At 39.5% G+C, this 19,707-nt stretch overlaps 1 protein-coding gene across 5 annotated transcripts; it reads left to right on the top strand.

Annotated features, from left to right (window-relative positions):
- Window positions 1-296: 296 nt before the first annotated feature.
- Window positions 297-17,674, top strand: ocrl (OCRL inositol polyphosphate-5-phosphatase). Of its 5 annotated transcripts, none has more exons than XM_086085225.1 (24): window positions 297-730; window positions 2,356-2,434; window positions 5,458-5,549; window positions 5,732-5,770; window positions 6,113-6,226; window positions 7,016-7,213; window positions 7,296-7,536; window positions 7,626-7,796; window positions 8,280-8,381; window positions 8,480-8,594; window positions 8,654-8,770; window positions 8,849-9,030; window positions 9,248-9,359; window positions 9,520-9,629; window positions 9,840-9,975; window positions 10,498-10,608; window positions 11,239-11,404; window positions 12,138-12,373; window positions 12,906-12,929; window positions 12,995-13,114; window positions 13,263-13,347; window positions 14,699-14,826; window positions 14,947-15,058; window positions 16,072-17,674. In XM_086085225.1, the coding sequence occupies exons 1-24, from the start codon at window positions 688-690 to the stop codon at window positions 16,197-16,199; spliced, it is 2,961 nt and encodes a 986-aa protein (XP_085941351.1). In that variant the 5' UTR covers window positions 297-687; the 3' UTR covers window positions 16,200-17,674. The 5 variants fall into 5 exon arrangements, with proteins under 5 accessions (XP_085941351.1, XP_085941350.1, XP_085941353.1 ...); XM_086085224.1 differs by having other exon boundaries at window positions 7,623-7,796; XM_086085227.1 differs by lacking the exon at window positions 5,732-5,770 and having other exon boundaries at window positions 7,623-7,796.
- The last annotated feature ends 2,033 nt before the right edge of the window (window positions 17,675-19,707 follow it).

Here is a 19,707-nt window from a genome sequence, read left to right as displayed (position 1 = left end):
CTGCGTTTGTCAGATGTCATTTGACTCAACTGTGTGTGTGTGTGGAAAAAGGGTCACTTCAGGCATCAAGAGTGTAAGGAAAAGGGATTTTTGTTTATAATAAGTTGCTAGTATGTGGAGCGTTTTTTTTTTAAACATGGTTACATACTTTAAATTATAAAGGGATATGCTTATTTAATTGTAGTTGCGGCATAGTATCTAAGGAAGGCAGTAATACGCCTTTTAGCCTGCACACTGCCAGATATATAAACGAAGAAGAATGCAGTCATTGCAGCTTCCTGGACGAAGAGGTCGCTAATTGCGCTTCGTGTGCGAAATGAGGACGAGTAGTGAGCGAGGGAGGAAGAAACGGCAGCAGCAGAGTCCATTCTTCAACTCTCTCCAGAATTCAAACTTGCTTCAACATCTGCCGTCAAATATGAGCTGTGGTGTGTAATTAACCGGAAAGAAAACACAAGCCGGGAATTTTATCGTTGTCCGACGAGGAGGCTCGAAGGTCTGTTGAATGTCCGAAGCCGTTCCCCGTAAACATCGGCGACCAACCACCGAGCTGCTGTCACCCGGAAGGCCGCCGCCACCGCCGCTGCACCGGGTGGGGATTTAACTTTCTCCCTCCCGGATGTATGGACGGAGTCGACGATAGCCACCTAGCATCCCCGGGGTAAAACGCGTCTCTGTTTGGTAAGAATGGATTCCTCCTTGGGGATTGGCAGCGAGGAGTGCTTGGCAATATCCTTTAAAAAAAAAAAAAAAAAAAAAAGGAGGGAAAGGCATTTAATTAAATAATTGTTTAGATAGCTTGCTGGCTAACATACGCATGTCCTCTCTGGTCGTGTAAAGTTATCATTAGGATTTTTGAACAAGATGAGAGTTGCTATTCATACAATACTAATTCATTTAGCGCTTGACTCTTGTCATTTCTTCCACTAGGGGGCTCTCAATCAAAACAATGATAAAATAACACGATTTAATGACGTGCTTATCGCATTATTGGTTTCATTTATTAACTAATTTTAGTTATAAACATCAATAGTTATCCGGAATGTGACATTGTAGCAAAAAAAAAAAGTCTGCTGAACGCCCAAGTTGTGCTATGTTGACTATTTGATAACGTCGGATACATTCGACATACGTTGTTTCGAGGTTACGAACAGAATACACGCTCAGTTACCGCCGTACTTACAATTTCTTATTTGATTGTTTTATATTTATGAGTCTTAATTATTTTATTTTCAATGATTTACTGTTATTATGAAATGCCAAGGTTACATAATTATTATAGCTTGTACTGCTTCATTAGTGGCTCACTTCCGTCATCTCTGTTCTTCCCTTTGTTTTTCTATTTTTGGCCTAGAAATTGATAGAGGTAGGTAGAGCACTACGTTGAAAAAGATGAATATATAAACTTAATATAAGAGCATGTAACTAAATATATTCGCTGGCATGGTCGAGTGAGTGCCATGTTGTAGCTCTTCTTAAATTTAGAGTTATCCCAATTCAATCATGTGATTGGAAATTGGGGCTGATCACGTGATTTTCAGCAGATGTATCGGCTAATAAAGATCCGATTTTTTTATTGAAGTGACAGTGTGTAGAAATGTTTGCCATCTAGTGGTGAACTAATAGAATGCAATGACATAAGTTTGCATCACGCACACGTTGCAACCCTAGCGGCAATTAGTGTGTTCGCTAAGTTTGTCTCCTTCAGGTATCTGTCGCAGTAAAATGACGGCAAAACATGTCGGCCTCCTGTCAGGTGGGGTACAACTTCTTTAAAATAATTAACTATTACTAAACTTACGAGTTATATAAAAAAATATACACACTGATGTGATTGATTTTTTTGCATATTATTCAAATACGTTTTTTAAATTAAATGAATAAACATTGAAAAATTTAAGATTTCTGCACACTGTCTCTTTAATATTTGGTGGACCTGGACCTGCAACTGAGCGTTCTGAGTCGATGTCAGGAAATACAGTTCATGAACCCAAGCAATATTTTTCTGGAAAATGTGTACTATATACTTTTACATTGTTTTGAATGAGAGCCCCGGTGTTAAGAAATCTTTTTTTCAACGTCATGCTTTAGTTGTTCGGATTATCTGTCACTAACCAATTTATTCACTGATTTGTGTTGTGCAAATGTCAAAGTTCATTTTTTATTTTTCTCAAAAAGCATGGCTTCTGGTGACACATCATGACAGCAACACTGCATTCCCAATCTGAAAGACACTGTGTCTTAAAATACACAAAAAGAAAAGTGATCAGGAGATCTACAGATTAGATTAGTTTTTTTTGGGGGGGGGGGGGGTTCATGTTGAGACACAATAATTCCTTGATTGTGCTGCTTACACTGTAAGAGGTCTGGAACTGAGGGCTGGCCAGAAGGAGCCCAGGTTGCTGTCACTAATTGAACGTGGTGGACACTTTGTGTAAGTACCTTTTTATAGATTAGAACATGGTGATAAATCTCTTAGAAGGGATGTGGGTGCTGACTGGTTGTTGTTGTTTTTTTAGACAAAATTTCCTGTACATCCATTTTCTATAAAACTCGCCCTCGTGGCGGATGTGTTAGGCCCCATCCCAGATGACTTTGGGTGAGAGGCGACGAGGTACACCCTGGACTGGTTGCCAGCCAACAAATCATAAAGCCTGTATTTTACTGCACGGTAACAAGTAATACTTTTATTATTAGTTATGGACTATTTTCGTGTTAACATAATCGTTTCCAGCGAGTGAGGTACGAGTTTCTGGTTTATTTAAACGCGATTACCACTAAGTTGGTACAAAAATTGAGATGGAATGTTTATACATTCTGCAAAACAATTTCATCATGGCAACAATGAATCGCCGATGGCTGATGCTCCGTCTGTCTTTCTCTCTCTCCGTCTTACCACTCGGCACTGCCGTCTAACGGTGACGGGATGGAGAAACTCTCGAGCAATGGGAACATTACTCATGTAGTAGTTGGTAGTATATGCATGTTATTATTATTATTTTATTGTTGACATCGTTATTGTTGTCTTTTATGTTTTTATAACCTCAATTGAGCTTCTTCTGCATCATACAGTGACAATAAGATATTTCTATTGTATTTCGCTTCACTCTTTCTGGACAGCACTTTGTTACAGTTGCGGTTGTCTTTGGGGTCTCTAAACAAAGTTGAGTTTGGGAGTTGAGCGTCTCAAAGAATCCGTGCAAGTCTGTGCACTGTGAAGCTGCGAATGACTCATTAAATATGATGTGTGGATGCTTTGAATGTTTCGCCCACACTTGAATAACTGGAGCAATTAAATAAAAGTTAATACGTCATTTATGGTGACTTGATGTCATTCTAGTATCCTGTATATGTTGAATAGTTTGATGCTGTCATTGTTTTCACTATGAGTTTTAGTGACCGGAAGTTAGCACGTCGCGGACCCCAAATCCAGAAGTCGTGCTTAAGGCTGCCACTATTTAACTCATTCACTGCCTTTGACGGCTATAGACGTCAAAAAATCAGTTGAACTATTTCTATTAGTTTAACATTTTTTTCCCACTTTTGTTAACAAGAGTATGAAAACCTTTTTTCTTTTTTTTTTATTGTATTAGAACAGATATAAAATGTGTGACTATTTGTGAGTTAACTAGTGAAGTCATGTGATTAATTATGATTACAAATTTTAATCGCCTGACACCCCTAATTTTTATTAATCTTTTCTTTAAAATAAAATAACTTTTTTTAATAAAAATACAATTTTATTTTATTTATTTATTTAATATTAAAAAATTCAGGCGATTAAAATTTGTAATCGTAATTAATCGCATGACTTCACTAGTTAACTCACGATTAATCACAAATCTGTTCTAAATGTACATAAATAATCATTTCTAGGTTCTCATACTCTTGTTAACAAAAATGGGAAAAAATGTTAAACTAACAGAAATAGTTCAAATGAATTTTTGACGTCTATAGCCGTCAACGGCAGCGAATGAGTTAATATATTTAGAATCGTTAACCTTTAGCTAGTCGGTGTGAATGTGTTTTATCATGTTTATTTTGCTGCTATTTGTTGAGTAAAGCAATTGAAAGTTCTAACTTGCGGGTGGTAGTCCAGACGGATGGGAATCGAAACAAAACAATAGTAACAACGCGAAACATGGCTCGCTGAACAGAACCAGAATAAATGCTCCGGTATGCACATGGCTTGTGTATGTGCGCAGGTTGTCTCGCTCTAGCATGGGGCACAAAACATTTAGTTTGCGCCAGCTAGCCGCTACCTCCCCTCATTATCTGGAATTCCTAAACTCTGTAATGAAACTCACATGGGAACACAAGCTTCGCGCTCAGCTAATTGGAAGGAGCCGCAGCAGGGAGAAACTGACCCGCCGGGGCTTTATTCTCGCCGGACCTGTGATTGTATGACGTGTACTGAAATGATGTAGTACAGTGCATTTTAGTACAGTTGAAAACAGGAATATTTGAAAGTCTCATTTGTTTGTTGATTTTGAGACTCCCTAAGAATCATCCTCATACTAATTCTGCACAATTGGCAGATGCCTCATAGGGCAGCATAGTGGCCTAGTGGTTAGCACATCTGCCTCACAGTTCTGAGGTTCAGGATTTGAAACTCGACCTTCATCCTGTAAATGTGAGTGTAAAGGGTTAATTGTCGATCTATGGCCTGCAACTGGATGGGAACCAGTCCACAGTGTAATACTGCCACTCGCCCAAAGTCACCTGTGATCTTTTTGGGCTTTTTCTGGAAATCTCATTAGCATAGAAAATCAAATATTAGCATGTTAGTTTTCTTTAAAGCAAAAATACAGTCCAGTAGGGCTGCTCGATTATGGGGGGGAAAAAATATTAATCAATATTAATTGGGTAATAATTGAAATCACTATTACGACCCTCATTTTTTTGCCGCAAAACAAGACAATGTTTAAACATGAAAAAAATATTAAGACAAATAAATTTAATTGAAACACTATACAAAAATTGTATTAAATTAGTTATTTAAATTAAAAAAAAGCAAATATATACATTTAAGCAACTCAAAATTAGTATTAATAATCTTTTAATTTTGTTTACGATTATGCCAATTTTGTAGATGTGAAGTGTAATAACTGAAATCATAATTGAATTCCGATTAATTGCACAGCCCTACAGTCCAGCAGTGCACAAGACAATAGTGAGATAATAGAACCAGGAAATACAGCCTTCAACATTACAACAAAACATGCCTGCATGTTAGCATGATCATTTCATGAGTCCTTTTTCTTTTCTTTTTACTGGTTTCACCAGATATAAACAGTCATTACTCTACATTACTTCTAATACTTCCCAAGTGTTGTGCATGAAACTGACTTGCCGGCTGTGTGTACATGATCAACCAATTGAATTTGAATGTCCATAAATCATGCACATAATTAAGGAAGCTGGTATTAAGCGAGAGTCTGTTCTGTTGCCATGCAGACTCGGTGTGCTGGCCACCCCTGACGCTGTCGTTGCTCGTCCAGTGGCGCAGCTCTCCATACCCATTAATGGGAAATTTGAAATTGTAAAAGGTATGTGGATTTTTTGTTCTCCGTATACACGACTGAGTGGTTGGTGATTGAGCAAACGTGAGTAGTTGTGTCAGAATCTCACGTTCTGTTTTGTAGATCAGTCTTTTTAAGCTAGCGACGCCCACAAATGACCTATGACCTGCAAGCTAACGTTTTAAAAGTTAATTTTTCTGTCACTGCAGAGGGAGAGGAAGCTCTTCTCATTGACTTCTCCCTAGTGTGTGAGTACTTTTTAAGTATTTTTGGCTCTTCAAAACCCCAAACGTATCTTTTTTTTTTTCTTCTAAATTTCAAGGGTACCAGTGCCAAACTGTGGCAACGTAAGCAAGCTGATTGGAATTTATTGCAGCTCAACCTAACTGCGTTCTTTTTTTTCTTTTTTTTCCCCGGAGTGTTTACATCTTTATTTAGTAGCAGTCACAGGGTCGTGAGTTTCCCGGGCTCTGTGAAAGAATTCTGAATGGGCTGACAGTGAAATCACTATATTTTGTTTTCTAGACAGTCTGCATTTCTTGTGGCAATTCTAAAGGTGTTCCATGTGTGTGTTGCCCAACCGCCTTTAGCTGGACTGAAGGTACGAATAAAAGGAGAAAAAGCCCCAGAACTTCTGTTAGAACTGCAGGATGATGAGCGCACGCAGACTTTCCTCACCCAGGTGATAAGCGCTCAACAACAAGGTAGGTCAGCGTGTGTGTGTGAGAAACGGTTGGATGATGTAATTTTTATACAAATGATTTACTTAACTAACATTTATTGACTAAGGCTGGCTTTATGATTTCCATAAAAATGGTTGGATAGTTATTGTTAATATTTTACATGATTAATTTAAAATAGTTATTATTTTCAGTAACTCGTGCTCATGACCACAATTTGGATTTGCCAGCGGGTTTGACTTGGTTGAGCTTAAGTAAATATGATGTGTCGATTGTGTTCATGATAGTAACTTTGTGAGCAGTAGGAAAATGGGTTGTACAAGCTTTCAGGAAGATGTGATGACTCACACTCGGTTCAAATGATGACAGTTCTCTGTTTCCTAGTATGAGTTCATTGCCATAGCTAGGCGGAGTGACCGCCCTCATTTCAGTTTGTTTTTCAGTTGTTTGCACAACTGCGCTGAAAATGTCTTTGATTCAACCTATTATGCTACACGGGGTATCTTGGAAATGTGTCAGTATGATAGTAAACAATGTTAATATCTGTCAAAGTATAAACATGGCAAGCAGACTTCATTCTGTATATATTAAGACTTCTTATTATTTACAGTTTCAAAAGTTCACCCTTTTTCTCCTTACCATTATCATTTGCTCTCATTCAAGGATTAGTAGTACAGTAAAAGAAGATGTTAAATGTTGAATTTTGCAGTCGCTCAAGACATTCTTATAAAGGTGTGCCTCCGAGATCTGTAAATATGACTAAGGTTCATCACAGCAGGCTCACTTTTGTACATTTTGTTTCCTGTCCTCCAGTTCAATTAAATCCCACTAAGCCCGGCGCAATGGATCCCCTTACACAAATGTCTCCGAGGGTGGGTCGAGTCCCTATTCCGCCTCAGAGAGGACACAAGACTGCCAACTGTGTGGACTCTGGAGCCAACGCACCTACTTTGACTGGCACACTGCCTCCCGCCCTCAACAGCAACACAACCACACATCACACTAATGCAGGTAATAAAAGCTTAGCAACGGCCATCAGCTTGTCACTGGAATAACGCAATAACACTTTCTACACATTTATCCGAAAATCCAGCTCAGTCTTTGGCCTCAGACTTCGGCTTTGAGGACAACTTTAATCACACTTTGAAAGTGGAGGAAAAGAAAAACCATCAGAACAGGATAGTCGCCTCTCGGGATCCTCCTCCTGTTCCTCCTCTTCCTCCCCGCAAAGCCTCATTCACTCCAACTTATCAGCTGCCCCCCGCGCCCCCCACTAAAGAGAGAGCCATCTCCTCTCAGGCCAAAGACAACTCCGCTGGCATTACCAGACCAGAGTGAGTCACGCTGCGTTTGCAAATCGTGAAAGATGCAAAAAATCATTACAATTGCATTTATTTTATTTTTTTTTGAAATCCTCTAGTAGTTTTAGGTCGAACTTCGATCGGGTAGACGGGTCTCCGTCCTGGTGTGAGAGTCCCACCACAAACACCATGAGACAGGCCATGTTCTCCACCCAGGCGGGACAGAGAGAATACCTCATCAAACACCGCCTGGGAAAGAAAGAAAATGAATTTGTGGACATCCAGAACTTTAGGTAGTAGTGCTTCCTTTCGGGGGAGGGGGATTTCTGTAGTGGTTTTAGTGCAAAGTAAGAAGATATATTTTTCGAGATAAATCTGGTTAAATTCTTATTCGTACAGCTCGCTGAGCATTTTACTGTAATGCTGTGGGGAAAAAAAGTAATATTACCGGTACTTGAAAAAAAACAGTACAGTTTTTTTTTCACTCACTTTTGAGTACATTTGAACAGTTCTTTTATTTTTATTTATTTTATTTTTTTTTAAGTCACTCAAGCATTGAGGAACAAACTCATGACCTTCAGCTTGGGATACAGTCACTCTACTTTTTTTTTTTTTTTTTTCTTTTTTTTCTTTTATTTTACCATTTTTCACTCTACCACCTACACCATGCCACTGTACTACATGACTGTCTTTGACCATGCATTTCTTATTTACAAAACCGTTTTTCCACCTCTTTTCCCTAAAGTGCACATAAATAGTCCCTATTGTTTCTGAAGGTTTTTCAGCGGTACGTGGAATGTGAATGGGCAGTCTCCAGACAGCAGCCTTGAGTCGTGGCTCTCTTGTGATGCAGAACCTCCTGATATGTATGCTGTGGGGTCAGTGATGATTTATTTTGACTCTCTCTCTCACGCACGTTACATACACGTCACTGTATCATTCTTGCTCAGTGTTCATTGGATTCTTTGGTTCTTAGTTTTCAAGAGTTGGACCTGAGCACTGAAGCATTCTTCTACATGGACTCATCCAAGGAGCAACTGTGGGTGGAGGCAATTGAGAGAGGCCTACACCCTAAAGCGCAGTACAAGAGGGTGAGTGGAGGAGCCAATTTGAAAATGTTTCCCCTCATTAACGTGCATATTTTTGACAGGTGCGGATCATTCGACTGGTTGGGATGATGCTGGTGGTCTACATCAATAAGATACACAAGAAACACGTAACGGAAGTAGCTGCGGAACATGTCGGCACCGGAATAATGGGGAAAATGGTTAGTTGGGCCAACTTGGAAATTTCAGGATTGTTGTTCTTGTGCAGCTCATGTAGACGGTTTGTTTGCCTTGTACAGGGGAACAAAGGAGGCGTGGCAGTGAGGTTTGTGTTCCACAACACCAGCTTCTGCATCGTCAACTCTCATCTGGCGGCGCACGTGGAAGACTTTGAGCGTCGCAACCAGGACTATAAAGACATTTGTGCCCGCATGACCTTTCACCTACTGGACCACCCCCCTCTTAGTATCCACAAGCACGAGTTCGTTCTCAGCTTTTTATAACTAGAGTGCATGTGTTTTTTTTATTTTACACTATTTAGCTTTGTTTGTTATTCTCACAGGTACTTTTTATTTTAATTTTATTTTTTTACAATTTTACAGACAGCATGCAAATACATTTTTATTTCAGATTGTTGTTGATTTTTTCACATCAACTCCTTTACCGGGCTGATTCGGGTTGGTCTTTGTGTGTTCTAGTGTGGTCATCTGGTTTGGCGATTTAAACTATCGTCTCTTCATGTACGATGCTTCTGAAGTAAAGCATCTCATTTCCCACAATGAGCTAAAGAAGCTTCAGGAGTTTGATCAGGTGAGAGATCCGTGAGGATTTGTAGGATTATTTAAATGTGAGGAGAATCTGTCATCATTTTCTATTATTTTAAATGTAGTTTTTAACTGTTGTGCAGTGTCTTTGAGGGGCTTCCAAATGTAATGAATTGTTATTATTATTACAACTCTTTCGTACAAAGCTAAACATTCAGCGGCAGACCAAACGAGCCTTCACTGACTTCATGGAAGGAGAGATCAACTTCATCCCAACTTACAAATACGACTCCAAAACAGACCGATGGGACTCAAGGTAAAATCATATATTCTTAACTGAGGTTTACAGAAGTTTTCCAGGATATGAAAAGCCCCCAGCGCCAACACATTTTTAGTTGTTATTCCTTTCTGATTAAACCTGGTCAGCAAAGCAGGCATTTCCCGTCGCTATCGATGCAGAGATACCGAGTCAGCTTGTCTGTATGTGTCTGCCATCCCTGAAAGTCTTTTTCTTTGTTTCCGTTAGTGGGAAGTGCCGCGTTCCTGCGTGGTGTGACAGGATCCTGTGGCGGGGCAACAATATCAAGCAGCTCAAGTATCGCAGTCACATGGAGCTGCAAACGAGCGACCACAAACCGGTCAGCTCCATCTTCAAGATAGGGGTAAGAAGTGGACCAATCAAGACCTCTTTCACAGTTCACCTACTGGAAAAAAAGGAAGAAAAACAAATTAAACCATTGAATAATACCATGACCTGAATAACTTCTTCTTCTTTTTTAAACAAATTTTTGCAGGCACATTAGTTGTTTTTTTTAATGATATTGTTACAGTAAGTTTTTAAAAAAAAACTTAGGAATATATGCCATTAGGCTACCAATATTTGGTAATACTCTGTCCTAGTATAATTGCTCCCAAAATGTATGTGTACAAAATGGATGCCTCCCTGCATTTATAGTTGAGAAAAGAAATGTCCCAGCCACAATTTGCTGAAGTACAGTGCAGTATTTACACACCATAACGAATGTAATCATGGCGGTATAATTTACAAGATGTTAAGCAATGAATCTTACATTGATGACAATCACAATGTTTTGGGCCCACACTGAGGACTCACTTTACTAAGATAACTTTTAAAAGATGTAAGTGTGCTCAGTTTTTCACAATTTCCTGTATTTGTGCAACAGGTGAAGGTGGTCAATGAGCAGCGCCACAAAAAGGTATTTGAGGAGATTGTCCGCGCCATGGACAGAATGGAGAACGATTTCCTCCCATCTGTGTCTCTGAGCAAGAGCGAGGTAAGTAAATGTGTCTCGCGCTCACCAATCAATGTCAATCACTCCATCCTATTTTTACGGGCATCTTAACAGGGTGTCCGTTTCCCCAGCAACATATTTTAGTTCCTCCTCATGGGCCTCCAGGCATTCCCAGGCCAAGAAAGAGCTCAATAATCCGACCAGCATGCCCTAGGCTGGGGTCGACCCTGGGGTATAACCTACTGGTTGATTGTGACTGGCTTCCATTTCAATTGCCCGAACCCCTTCAACCCATTGGAAAAGGAGCTTAGACTAAGGCTGGCTATTCTTTGAAGAAATCCCATTTGAGCTGCTCCTTTTTTTTTTTGTGGTACATTCCTTCAGTTAATACCTAAAACTCACGAACATGAGAAAGGCTGGGAAGTACCTTCTGAAGACAACAGAGTCCAGCTCCTATGAGGCAGTTTGGCATGGGATTGAATCCAACTCTATCTAGTTGGTACAGTTCTACGTCATTAACTGGATTTGGAGGTTACATAATAGAACACGTTTTCAACGACTCTCCACTTTTGTGGTCACCCCACCGTACTAGCGTTTCATCCTGTTCTTTCCAGTGTCTACTCTGTTCCAAATGAGTTAACACTGACACGCTCTGTCCATTTTTACCCACAGTTCACATTTGAGAATGTGAAGTTCCGGCAGCTGGAGAGGGAACGTTTGCTCATCAAAAACGACGGGCAGGTCCCTTGCCACTTCGCCTTCATCCCCAAACTCAATGACTCGCAGTACTGCAAGTCGTGGCTGCGTGCCGAGCCCTGCGAGGGATTCTTGGAACCAAGTAATTTCTTAGTATTCCATGTCCATTTTAATTAAAACGCTTTCCCTTGACATTTAATATTTGTAGTAGCTTAAATCCAGCTGGACACGATATTAATATATTAAATGGTTCAGCTTGTATTTTTTTATTTATATTATTATTATTATTTATGTATTTATTTTTTATTGAGGGTATATATAGGATATTATTCTTGGCAATTAATTGACTCATTTGCTCCCCAAATCGAATAAATACGTTCTGTTTTTAATATTTTAGGAATCTCAAAGACATATTTATGCATTTTTTATGTTTATTTTTTATGCTAGAGCATACAGAAGGATTTGATGCAGCCTCTGAACTGCAGACAACAGGTGAAGCAATGGTAGTAATTATACAAAATGACCAGCAGGTGGCAGCAGAGTATAAGAGATCAACCAGGGCCATGTTGCAACAACAGTTTTCCCCACAGTTATAAGCAGATTTGTGAATAATGAAGAATTTTGGCTATATTCTAATGCTCGTTGCTGCAAAGCGGAAACGTATAGAAATATACTTTTTTTTCCCCTGATGAAAGAAGAGACTCTAATCTTTCTTTTGGAAGGTTCCATGTTTTTATAGCAATAGAACACAATATTCTGTGGGCCTTGCAAAATCAGTCAAAATCCAATAAAACACAGCCGGGAGCGAAGGGGGTTGGTTGCTTTTGTGAAAATGGCCGCGAGTGAATGAGTTAAATCTTTTTTCTCATGATCAGGTGAGACCCTGGAGATCTACCTTGAAGTCTACGTGAGTAAAGACTCCGTCACGCTGCTCAACTCTGGCGAGGACTGCATGGAGGACATCCTGGTGCTCCACCTGGACCGAGGCAAGGACTACTTCATCACCATCTCCGGCAACTACCTGCCCAGCTGCTTCGGCACTTCTCTGGAGACCCTGTGCAGGATGAAGAAGCCCATCCGGGAGATCCCCATCACCAAGCTCATCGACTTGGTGAGGAGAACTTGAAATGCGGGGGAAATGTGAGATTAGTCAACAAAGAGAGAGATTGTGAAATTAGCTTAGATCCGATGGCCGTTCTTGGTACTGACGCCCGTGAAGGCAGAAAGGGGACACGTGAGGGTTTACTCGCTCTGGGTAAACTCTGTCACACAATGAGTCTAATTTTAAAGGCTATGAAATGCTTCAGCGTGTATTTAAGTGAATAAGGAAGTAGCAAAGACACGGGGAACGCGTAAGTGAGAGAACTCATTTAGGTGATAAATCCTACTTTGCTATTTTGGATTAGCTCCGAAATAGCGCTACTGTCACTTCTTTGTTTCCCTCTGTTTCCGATTTTCCTGCATTTGTGTGGATGCAAAGATTTATGCTGGCCATCATCAATTGATAATTTTATTTTTTTCCCTTCTGATTCTGATGCTCGGTGCCATCTTCTTTCTTCATTTGCTTCCTTTCATCGCCTCTCCTTGCCTTGATCATTCCTTTCCAACTCTGCATTCTGGCTGTGGGCTGATTTCTCTCCCAGGGGGAGGAAACTTTCACCGAGAAGGTAAAATCGCTGGTGTGTAGTGTGCATAGTGTGCAAGTATAACTATTGGCTTTTGCCGCCCACAGGAAAGATCCAAGGTGAACTTCTTGTTAGTGGATGATGCAAGCACAGAAGACAAACCTCTAAAGATCCCCAAGGAAGTGTGGATTCTAGTCAACCATCTCTTCACCAAGGCTTGTGATCAGGTGAGATGTGGGGTCGTAGGTCAACACGCTCCTTTTAACAGACAAAACGATCGCTTATTTAGGAAGACAGTTTGACGGCACACGTTTACAGTATACTGGGCACACGTGTGATGTGAGTTTTGCATAATCTGTTGCATCCGTCTCTTAGGAGGATCTTTTCCAAACGCCGGGATTAAAGGAGGAACTGCAGAGCATCATCGACTGTCTGGATACCAGCATTCCAGATGTCGTCCGTATCCTCATTCGTGAAGCCAGTTCTACAACGCCATACAGCAGATTAACAAGTCTGACCTGTCTGAATTGAAAATAACCTTACGAGCAATCCTTTATAGGTAGTAGAACCTTGTGATTTACTTCACCGAAGCAGAGGAGAAAATAACGAAATGAAATACTGTAAATGAGAAGCCAGTTTTACTGGAGAGCGTCTTAACTCAAATCATCTTTCCCTATTGAAAGGAGTGGAAATGGCATTAATTTGTTCCAGCCTAAAAAAAAAACACAAATGTGATTTTTTTTTATTTATTTTTAACAGGAGTTATATAAAAATATACACTAATAACGCAATTAAATAGAAAGTAGAGTCTCATTTTGTGGCTCTGTGTATGCACCTTGGCCACCAGGGAACAGTATAACACAGATATATGGATATACGTGGAGACTGTCACAACTCCTCAGTACGCAGGAGTAATATTACCGTATTTTTTGGACTGTATGTCGTGCCATATTATAAGTTGAGCCAGTCCAAAAAAATTATTATTATTATGAAGAAAAAAACACAAGTCACTCCGGAGTCTAAGTTGATTTTATTGATTTATTTTGATAGGGGGTATTTTACAAAAAACTAAACTACGGAAATGTGCCCGAGCAAAAACAAATAGTGTTGTTCAAATGTGCCCGTCTGTTACCCCCAAAAGGAGACATTTCTCATGTACTATGAGTGCTTCATAAAAGGTTGTGAATATGATGTTAAAAGCTGTATTTTGTCTTAAATCAAACTTTGCTAGTAATGATTTCAATTATAATCATATAACTCATTCAGCTTGCCTTTTAACTCATTCATTGCCATTGACGCCTATAGACGTCAAAAATTCATTTGAACTATTTCTATTTGTTTAACATTTTTTTCCACTTTTGTTAACAAGAATATGAAAAAAAAATTTTTAAATACGGATATAAAATGTGTGATTAATCGTGAGTTAACTATTGAAGTCATGCGATTAATTACAATTGAACATTGTAATCGCCTGACAGCCCGAATTTTTAATATATAGGTTTTCATACTCTTTCTAACAAAAGTAGATATTTTTTTTTAACTAATAGAAATAGTTCAAATGAATTTTTGACGTCTATAGCCGTCAATGGCAGTGAATGAGTTAAAATGATTTGATGTTGTCTCTCATAGTCAAAAAGAAACTGAGGAAAGTGGTGTCCATCCTTCAATCCATCTGACATCTTCTAGTGATGTCATGATGGTTGATTATGTTATCAAAATGTAGACTTCCATTGTAGGAATATTTGATGTCAACATTTGCCGTTTAATCAGGATAGAACACTTTCTTGTTCCTCCTTAACGCTTCCATCAAGCTGGTTGCAACCACTCAGTGGCCGAAGCGCTGCTGATCTTCTTAGAGGCCTTGCCGGAACCGGTCCTGTGCTACGAACTTTACCAACGATGTCTGGACTGTGCCCACGACAGCCGCCTCTGCAAACAGGTGACCGCATCAGCCCTCCTCGCTCTGTTTTAGACATCCTCATTTTGTGAAGCTAAGTATGATGGCCACATTTCACTTTGGCGTAATACACAGTTAAACATATATTTTATGATTTTTCAGTTGATTTCCCAGCTGCCCCGTGCTCACCGTAATGTGTTCCGCTACTTGATGGGATTCCTGAAGGAGCTGCTCAAGCATGCGAACAACAACAACCTCACAGCCAGCCTCATCGGTAAGACACACTTCCGGAATGTTAGGTTTATTTTCTCCAGTAAGTAAGACAAGTAAGTTGTCGCAGCCTGCGCACCTCCATTAGGGCTGAACAATGAATGACAATCAAATCAATAGCAATGCCGTTTTTAATCGTAATTAACCGCATGACTTCAATCGTTCACGCACGATAGCAAATTTTATGTCTGTTCTAAATGTACAGTAATTATTATTTTTTGTTTTCATAGTCTTGTTAGCATAAAAGTGGGGGGGAAATGTTAAATTAATAGAAATATGGCTGCATCTTTTATTCATTGATATAGTAATTTCATAATATTGAGTTACAATTGCGTGGTATTGATTTGTGTTATTTTTCTGCCACTAGATGGCGTATTTGCATTTGTAAGACGTTGGTGACAGCTCAGTGCATTTTTCTTTTCATACTAAGAGCTATCTAATCTTTTACATGAAGCGAACTTGTGAAATTCTGCACATTTTTAAAATTGTAAAATACAACTTAACCCCAGTCCCCACAAATATGTGCATTATTATTAAACTTATTACTGATCAATTTTGAGGTGGATGTGTCTGCTGCGTTGTGACTGGAATTCCCCCGTTACAGGATTTCCAAGTTTATGCACGTTAAAAAAAAATAGTGGCATTAAAGGAACTTTAAATTAACTCAAAATAGGGCTGTGCAATTAATCGAGATTAAATTAAAATTTCAATTATTACACTCCACAGTTACAAAATTGGCGTAGTCGTGAATGAAAATAAAAGATTATTAATACTAATTCTGAGTTGTTTGAATGTATATATTTGCACATTTATTTCAAAATAACAAATTTATTAAATCTTGTTTGGGCCAAAAGAAACTTGCACAAATATAGTGTTTCAAAGAAATGTATTTGTAATAAAACAATCACAATATGGAGGGGAGGGGGAAAGGCTATTAGATTATTTTTCAAAATTGTTCAGCCCTACACTTTTATTTTTTATTTTTTTTATCCAATATGTTTGTATCTTTCTCGTTAGCCACCCTCTTTGCCAGCCTCCTGATCCGACCGCCTCCCAGCACGGCGAACCGACAGACGTCCCATGACCGGCAGAAAGCCATTGACTTTGTCTTGGGCTTCCTCATGGCGGGAGATGACGTAGAGTAACTTGCCTCCCCTCCTGATTTCCTCCACACTTTCTCCATAGGAGCCAAAGACAGTTGAGCGCCGCAAGTGACCCTCCATTCATTTTACATCTAGTGGTAAACATTCACAAACTCGTCACTTGTCAGATACCTTTTCTTTTTTTTTTTTGGAACCTCCACCAAGTTGTGCTTCTCCCCGGATTGCTATTTTCTGCATTTACAAGCACTTTGGAAAGGTGTGATTGATGCGATGCACTTTTTGATGACTCAAAGGACCTGCGCCTCCAGACCAGACGTCCTCGTTCTAACAGACCCAAAATGGACGCCCCCCACAAGGAAAACACTATATTCCATTGTTATGCTAGCATACCTCTCGTAGAAGTTGCAAATGAAGTTCACTCGTAAAGGATACACTGCTTTTTAGGTTCATCCTGAAGTTTCACCCAAAAGCTGAATATCCCAAACTTTTTTTCGCCCTATTCTTGATAAAGGGACACCCCAAAAAAAAATCATCCATTTTCCAGCTGCTTTAGTTGAAGGGGTCCATGTTGTGAATTCTCATACCTTCTATAACCATCCGTTGTGTTTGGCTATTATTTAAACGTTTTCATTTCAACAAGGCGAGTTGACGTTTTAAATAGAAATGCTAATATGACAAACATTTTGTCATGAATGTTTTGCTTTGTGTGATCTTGGGAGAATTTTGGGAGCCTTACATCAAGTTTATTCTGTTCGTCTGGAGTTGTCTTTAAATGGACGTGCTGACTTCCTGCTCAAAGGCGACGGCGCGACCTGCTGTCCTCAAGGCTGTAAATAGCAACCGTTTACCTTTTTGCCGCGGCATCTGTTATCATTGGCTGTCACAAAAGTGGTACTATCTACATGTGTGTTTTTGTCTAACGCTTACGTTTCCTGCTCATGATTCATACAGCAGTTTGGACTTTTGTCTCGCACTGTTTTGCCTTTACTGTAACTCCACCAGGCAAACATGACGCAGCATATTTATTGTCTCGTTACGTGATGTCTACCAGTGTGCTGTCGTTTAAAAAAAAAAAAAAAAGCAATCACATCACATCACGGGGGAGTTAAACAGTGCGTATGGGAGATGGCAAATGAATGGGTTATTCCATTCCGCCCATTCGTTGCGCTTTGTCCTGTGATGCTTCGGTTGTAATGTGAGCACATGATTTTACTGCTGACAATCATGCATGTAGGCTTGAAATTGCTTTTTTTTTGTTTTTTTGTCTGTATAGTCTTGTGTTCGTGGAGAGTTTGAGCTGGAACGCAGTGTGCCGGCTTGGGAGAGACATAGTCCATCACCAATCTTTTAATGTTACGTAATCGTCTTTTACCAATCCAACTTTTGCAATCTCACCTGAAATGAAAACCTCCGATTCAAGTGTTGTCATATGCCAGTGAATTATGTGTATTTATGGGAATTTATTGTGCAAGACACGTGGTCATCATCTGCTCCTTTAATGAAGGTACTCAAAGCAACACTTTGCGTTCATCTTTTCAGCTTCTTTGGAACTTTTTAATTTATTTAACAAATAAAACTGTATTTAAATAATGTTTACGTTGTTCTCAGATTTAGTAGCACGATTGATAGTTTGGAAATTAATTTTGGTTTAGTTTACCTGTGAGATCACCATGCCTCATTGTCTTTGCAGGTTTAGTCTCATTATTTGCTTGGCTGCCCGGCTTCATCCTATCAAAAGCCATGGCTGTGCTAAAAAAAAATAAAAAGACATCTGTATGACAATTACAGCCGGTTAAAGGGGAAATTTTTGAAAACATTTTTAACACATCTAAAATAATTCCTTTTTTTATTTATTTTTTATTTTAAAGACAATTGCAAACGTCAACTGGAGAGATGTTGTTACTGCTGTAGTGCATGTGTAGCACTAGGTGGCAGTATTGCCTTGCATTTCTCTCTTCTCGGCTGTTGATTCCAAGTAGCCCTGGATGCAGAGTGCAGTTCGAGGCGTGCCTCAACGTCGGGTGGACTTTTGACTCCGCTCACAGATTTTTCAAAATGGTTAAAAAAATAATAATTCAAACACAATTTGCAGCTTTAATGGTGTGCTGTCTTATGACGTAATTTTTTTTTTTTTTTTTTTTTTAAACACACTATGGAGCATCGAAAATTACAAACACTCAAGCCTCAGTCAGCCGGGGCGGAGCTAACTAAACGGTTTGAGTAAGAGGCGGAAGCAGATAGCACATCCCTGGTCGGTTGAGGTTAGTATTTAGGTTTTGGTCAGTTTTTAAATTTTCGTTGTTTAATACAGTGCTCAAAACATGCTGTAATAGTAATGTGGTAGGTTTAGGTTTAAGTTGCAAGAAAGAGGAGGCGCTTCGAGGTTGAAAATCCGTGTGGGAGGAGTCAAACGTTTAGGTCCACCTGACGTTGAGGCACGCCTCGAACTGCGCTCTGCATCCAGGGTTTACTCGTTGCAATTACAGTTACTTTTCACTACTAAAATACAGTAGCGAAGTAGTCTTATGTGTTGACGTTAAATGAGACGTAAATTGTATTCATAGAGAATAAATTTCATATCAAACATTATGCTGAAAATAAAAGAAAATGTTGAAAAGTTATTAACAGATTAAAAGCAAATGTATTTTTAAGTTAAATTCAGTGATTGAACTTGAGTTACGTGTGAGCTGACTTTTGACCTTATTGAGAGTCAGTTGTCGATTATTTTGTGTATTTATAGATTTGTTTGTTGGACTTGGCATATTCTGCAGTGGACTCGAGGTGCGATCAACGGCCAAGAAAAGTTATGAGGGACTCCTGTGAAAACATCCCAGATGTGTGTATTTTTTTTTTCTGGGTTTGTTAGGTAATGCTGCTGCTGCTGCTGTCCTACTTTTGCTCGACGCAACATCACACACGCACGCAACTCCAAACTGGACCAGTCATGATGGACGACGTGCGCGCCAAGTATCCATGGAGATGACTGCAAGGTGCTGACCTTCTCATTTACATCTTATATAAGCGACAATCTTGGCAAGAACCGGAAACCCAGAGGTGAGGAGACAACAGCGGGGGAGGGGGCGGGGCTTTGATGCCAATCATCTGACACGTGGGGATGTTTTTTTCATAATGTTTTTGGTCTCTCACCCTCTACGACTGGCCTACATTTAGCATGCTTGCATAAACTCTTCCTCTCCAGCTATAATTGAGCTGCACAAGAGTGAGAGCATTGTCAGCATTTGTTTGTTTGCTTGTAATTTGATCCATTCCTGATTTTCTCATCTGTGAAATGCCATCATGCGCGATTGCTCGGTGCAAGGGATTGATTGGACTGTGTGAGGATGTTGACGGGTTCCTTTTAATAGCTGCACAAAATCTCAAAGGCGCAAGACATCTAGGAATTAATCAGTCAAGGGTTAGCCTTGACCCATTATCTTAATTTCAATCCGAGATTTTGGATTATTCCGTTTTTTTTAGGAAAAGATTGGAAATCCCGTTTTCTGTTCTTAGTCAAATTTGACTAATTTTTAAATTTCACAGCAATACAAAA

The sequence above is a fragment of the Leptonotus elevatus genome, chromosome 9 (assembly GCF_054856555.1).
Source record: "Leptonotus elevatus isolate MCC_2025b chromosome 9, RoL_Lele_1.0, whole genome shotgun sequence".
Taxonomy (NCBI): domain Eukaryota; kingdom Metazoa; phylum Chordata; class Actinopteri; order Syngnathiformes; family Syngnathidae; genus Leptonotus; species Leptonotus elevatus.
This window is presented reverse-complemented; position numbering and strand designations above follow the sequence as displayed.

What these genes read in the sequence shown, in the direction of transcription:
- ocrl (XM_086085224.1), top strand. Translation starts at nt 688, where the DNA reads ATGGATTCCTCCTTGGGGATTGGCAGCGAGGAGTGCTTGGCAA. An exon ending in CAGCGAGGAGTGCTTGGCAA is followed by an intron (nt 731 to 2,355) that starts TATCCTTTAAAA and finishes GTGCTGCTTACA; the next exon opens with CTGTAAGAGGTCTGGAACTG. An exon ending in GATAAGCGCTCAACAACAAG is followed by an intron (nt 6,227 to 7,015) that starts GTAGGTCAGCGT and finishes CCTGTCCTCCAG; the next exon opens with TTCAATTAAATCCCACTAAG.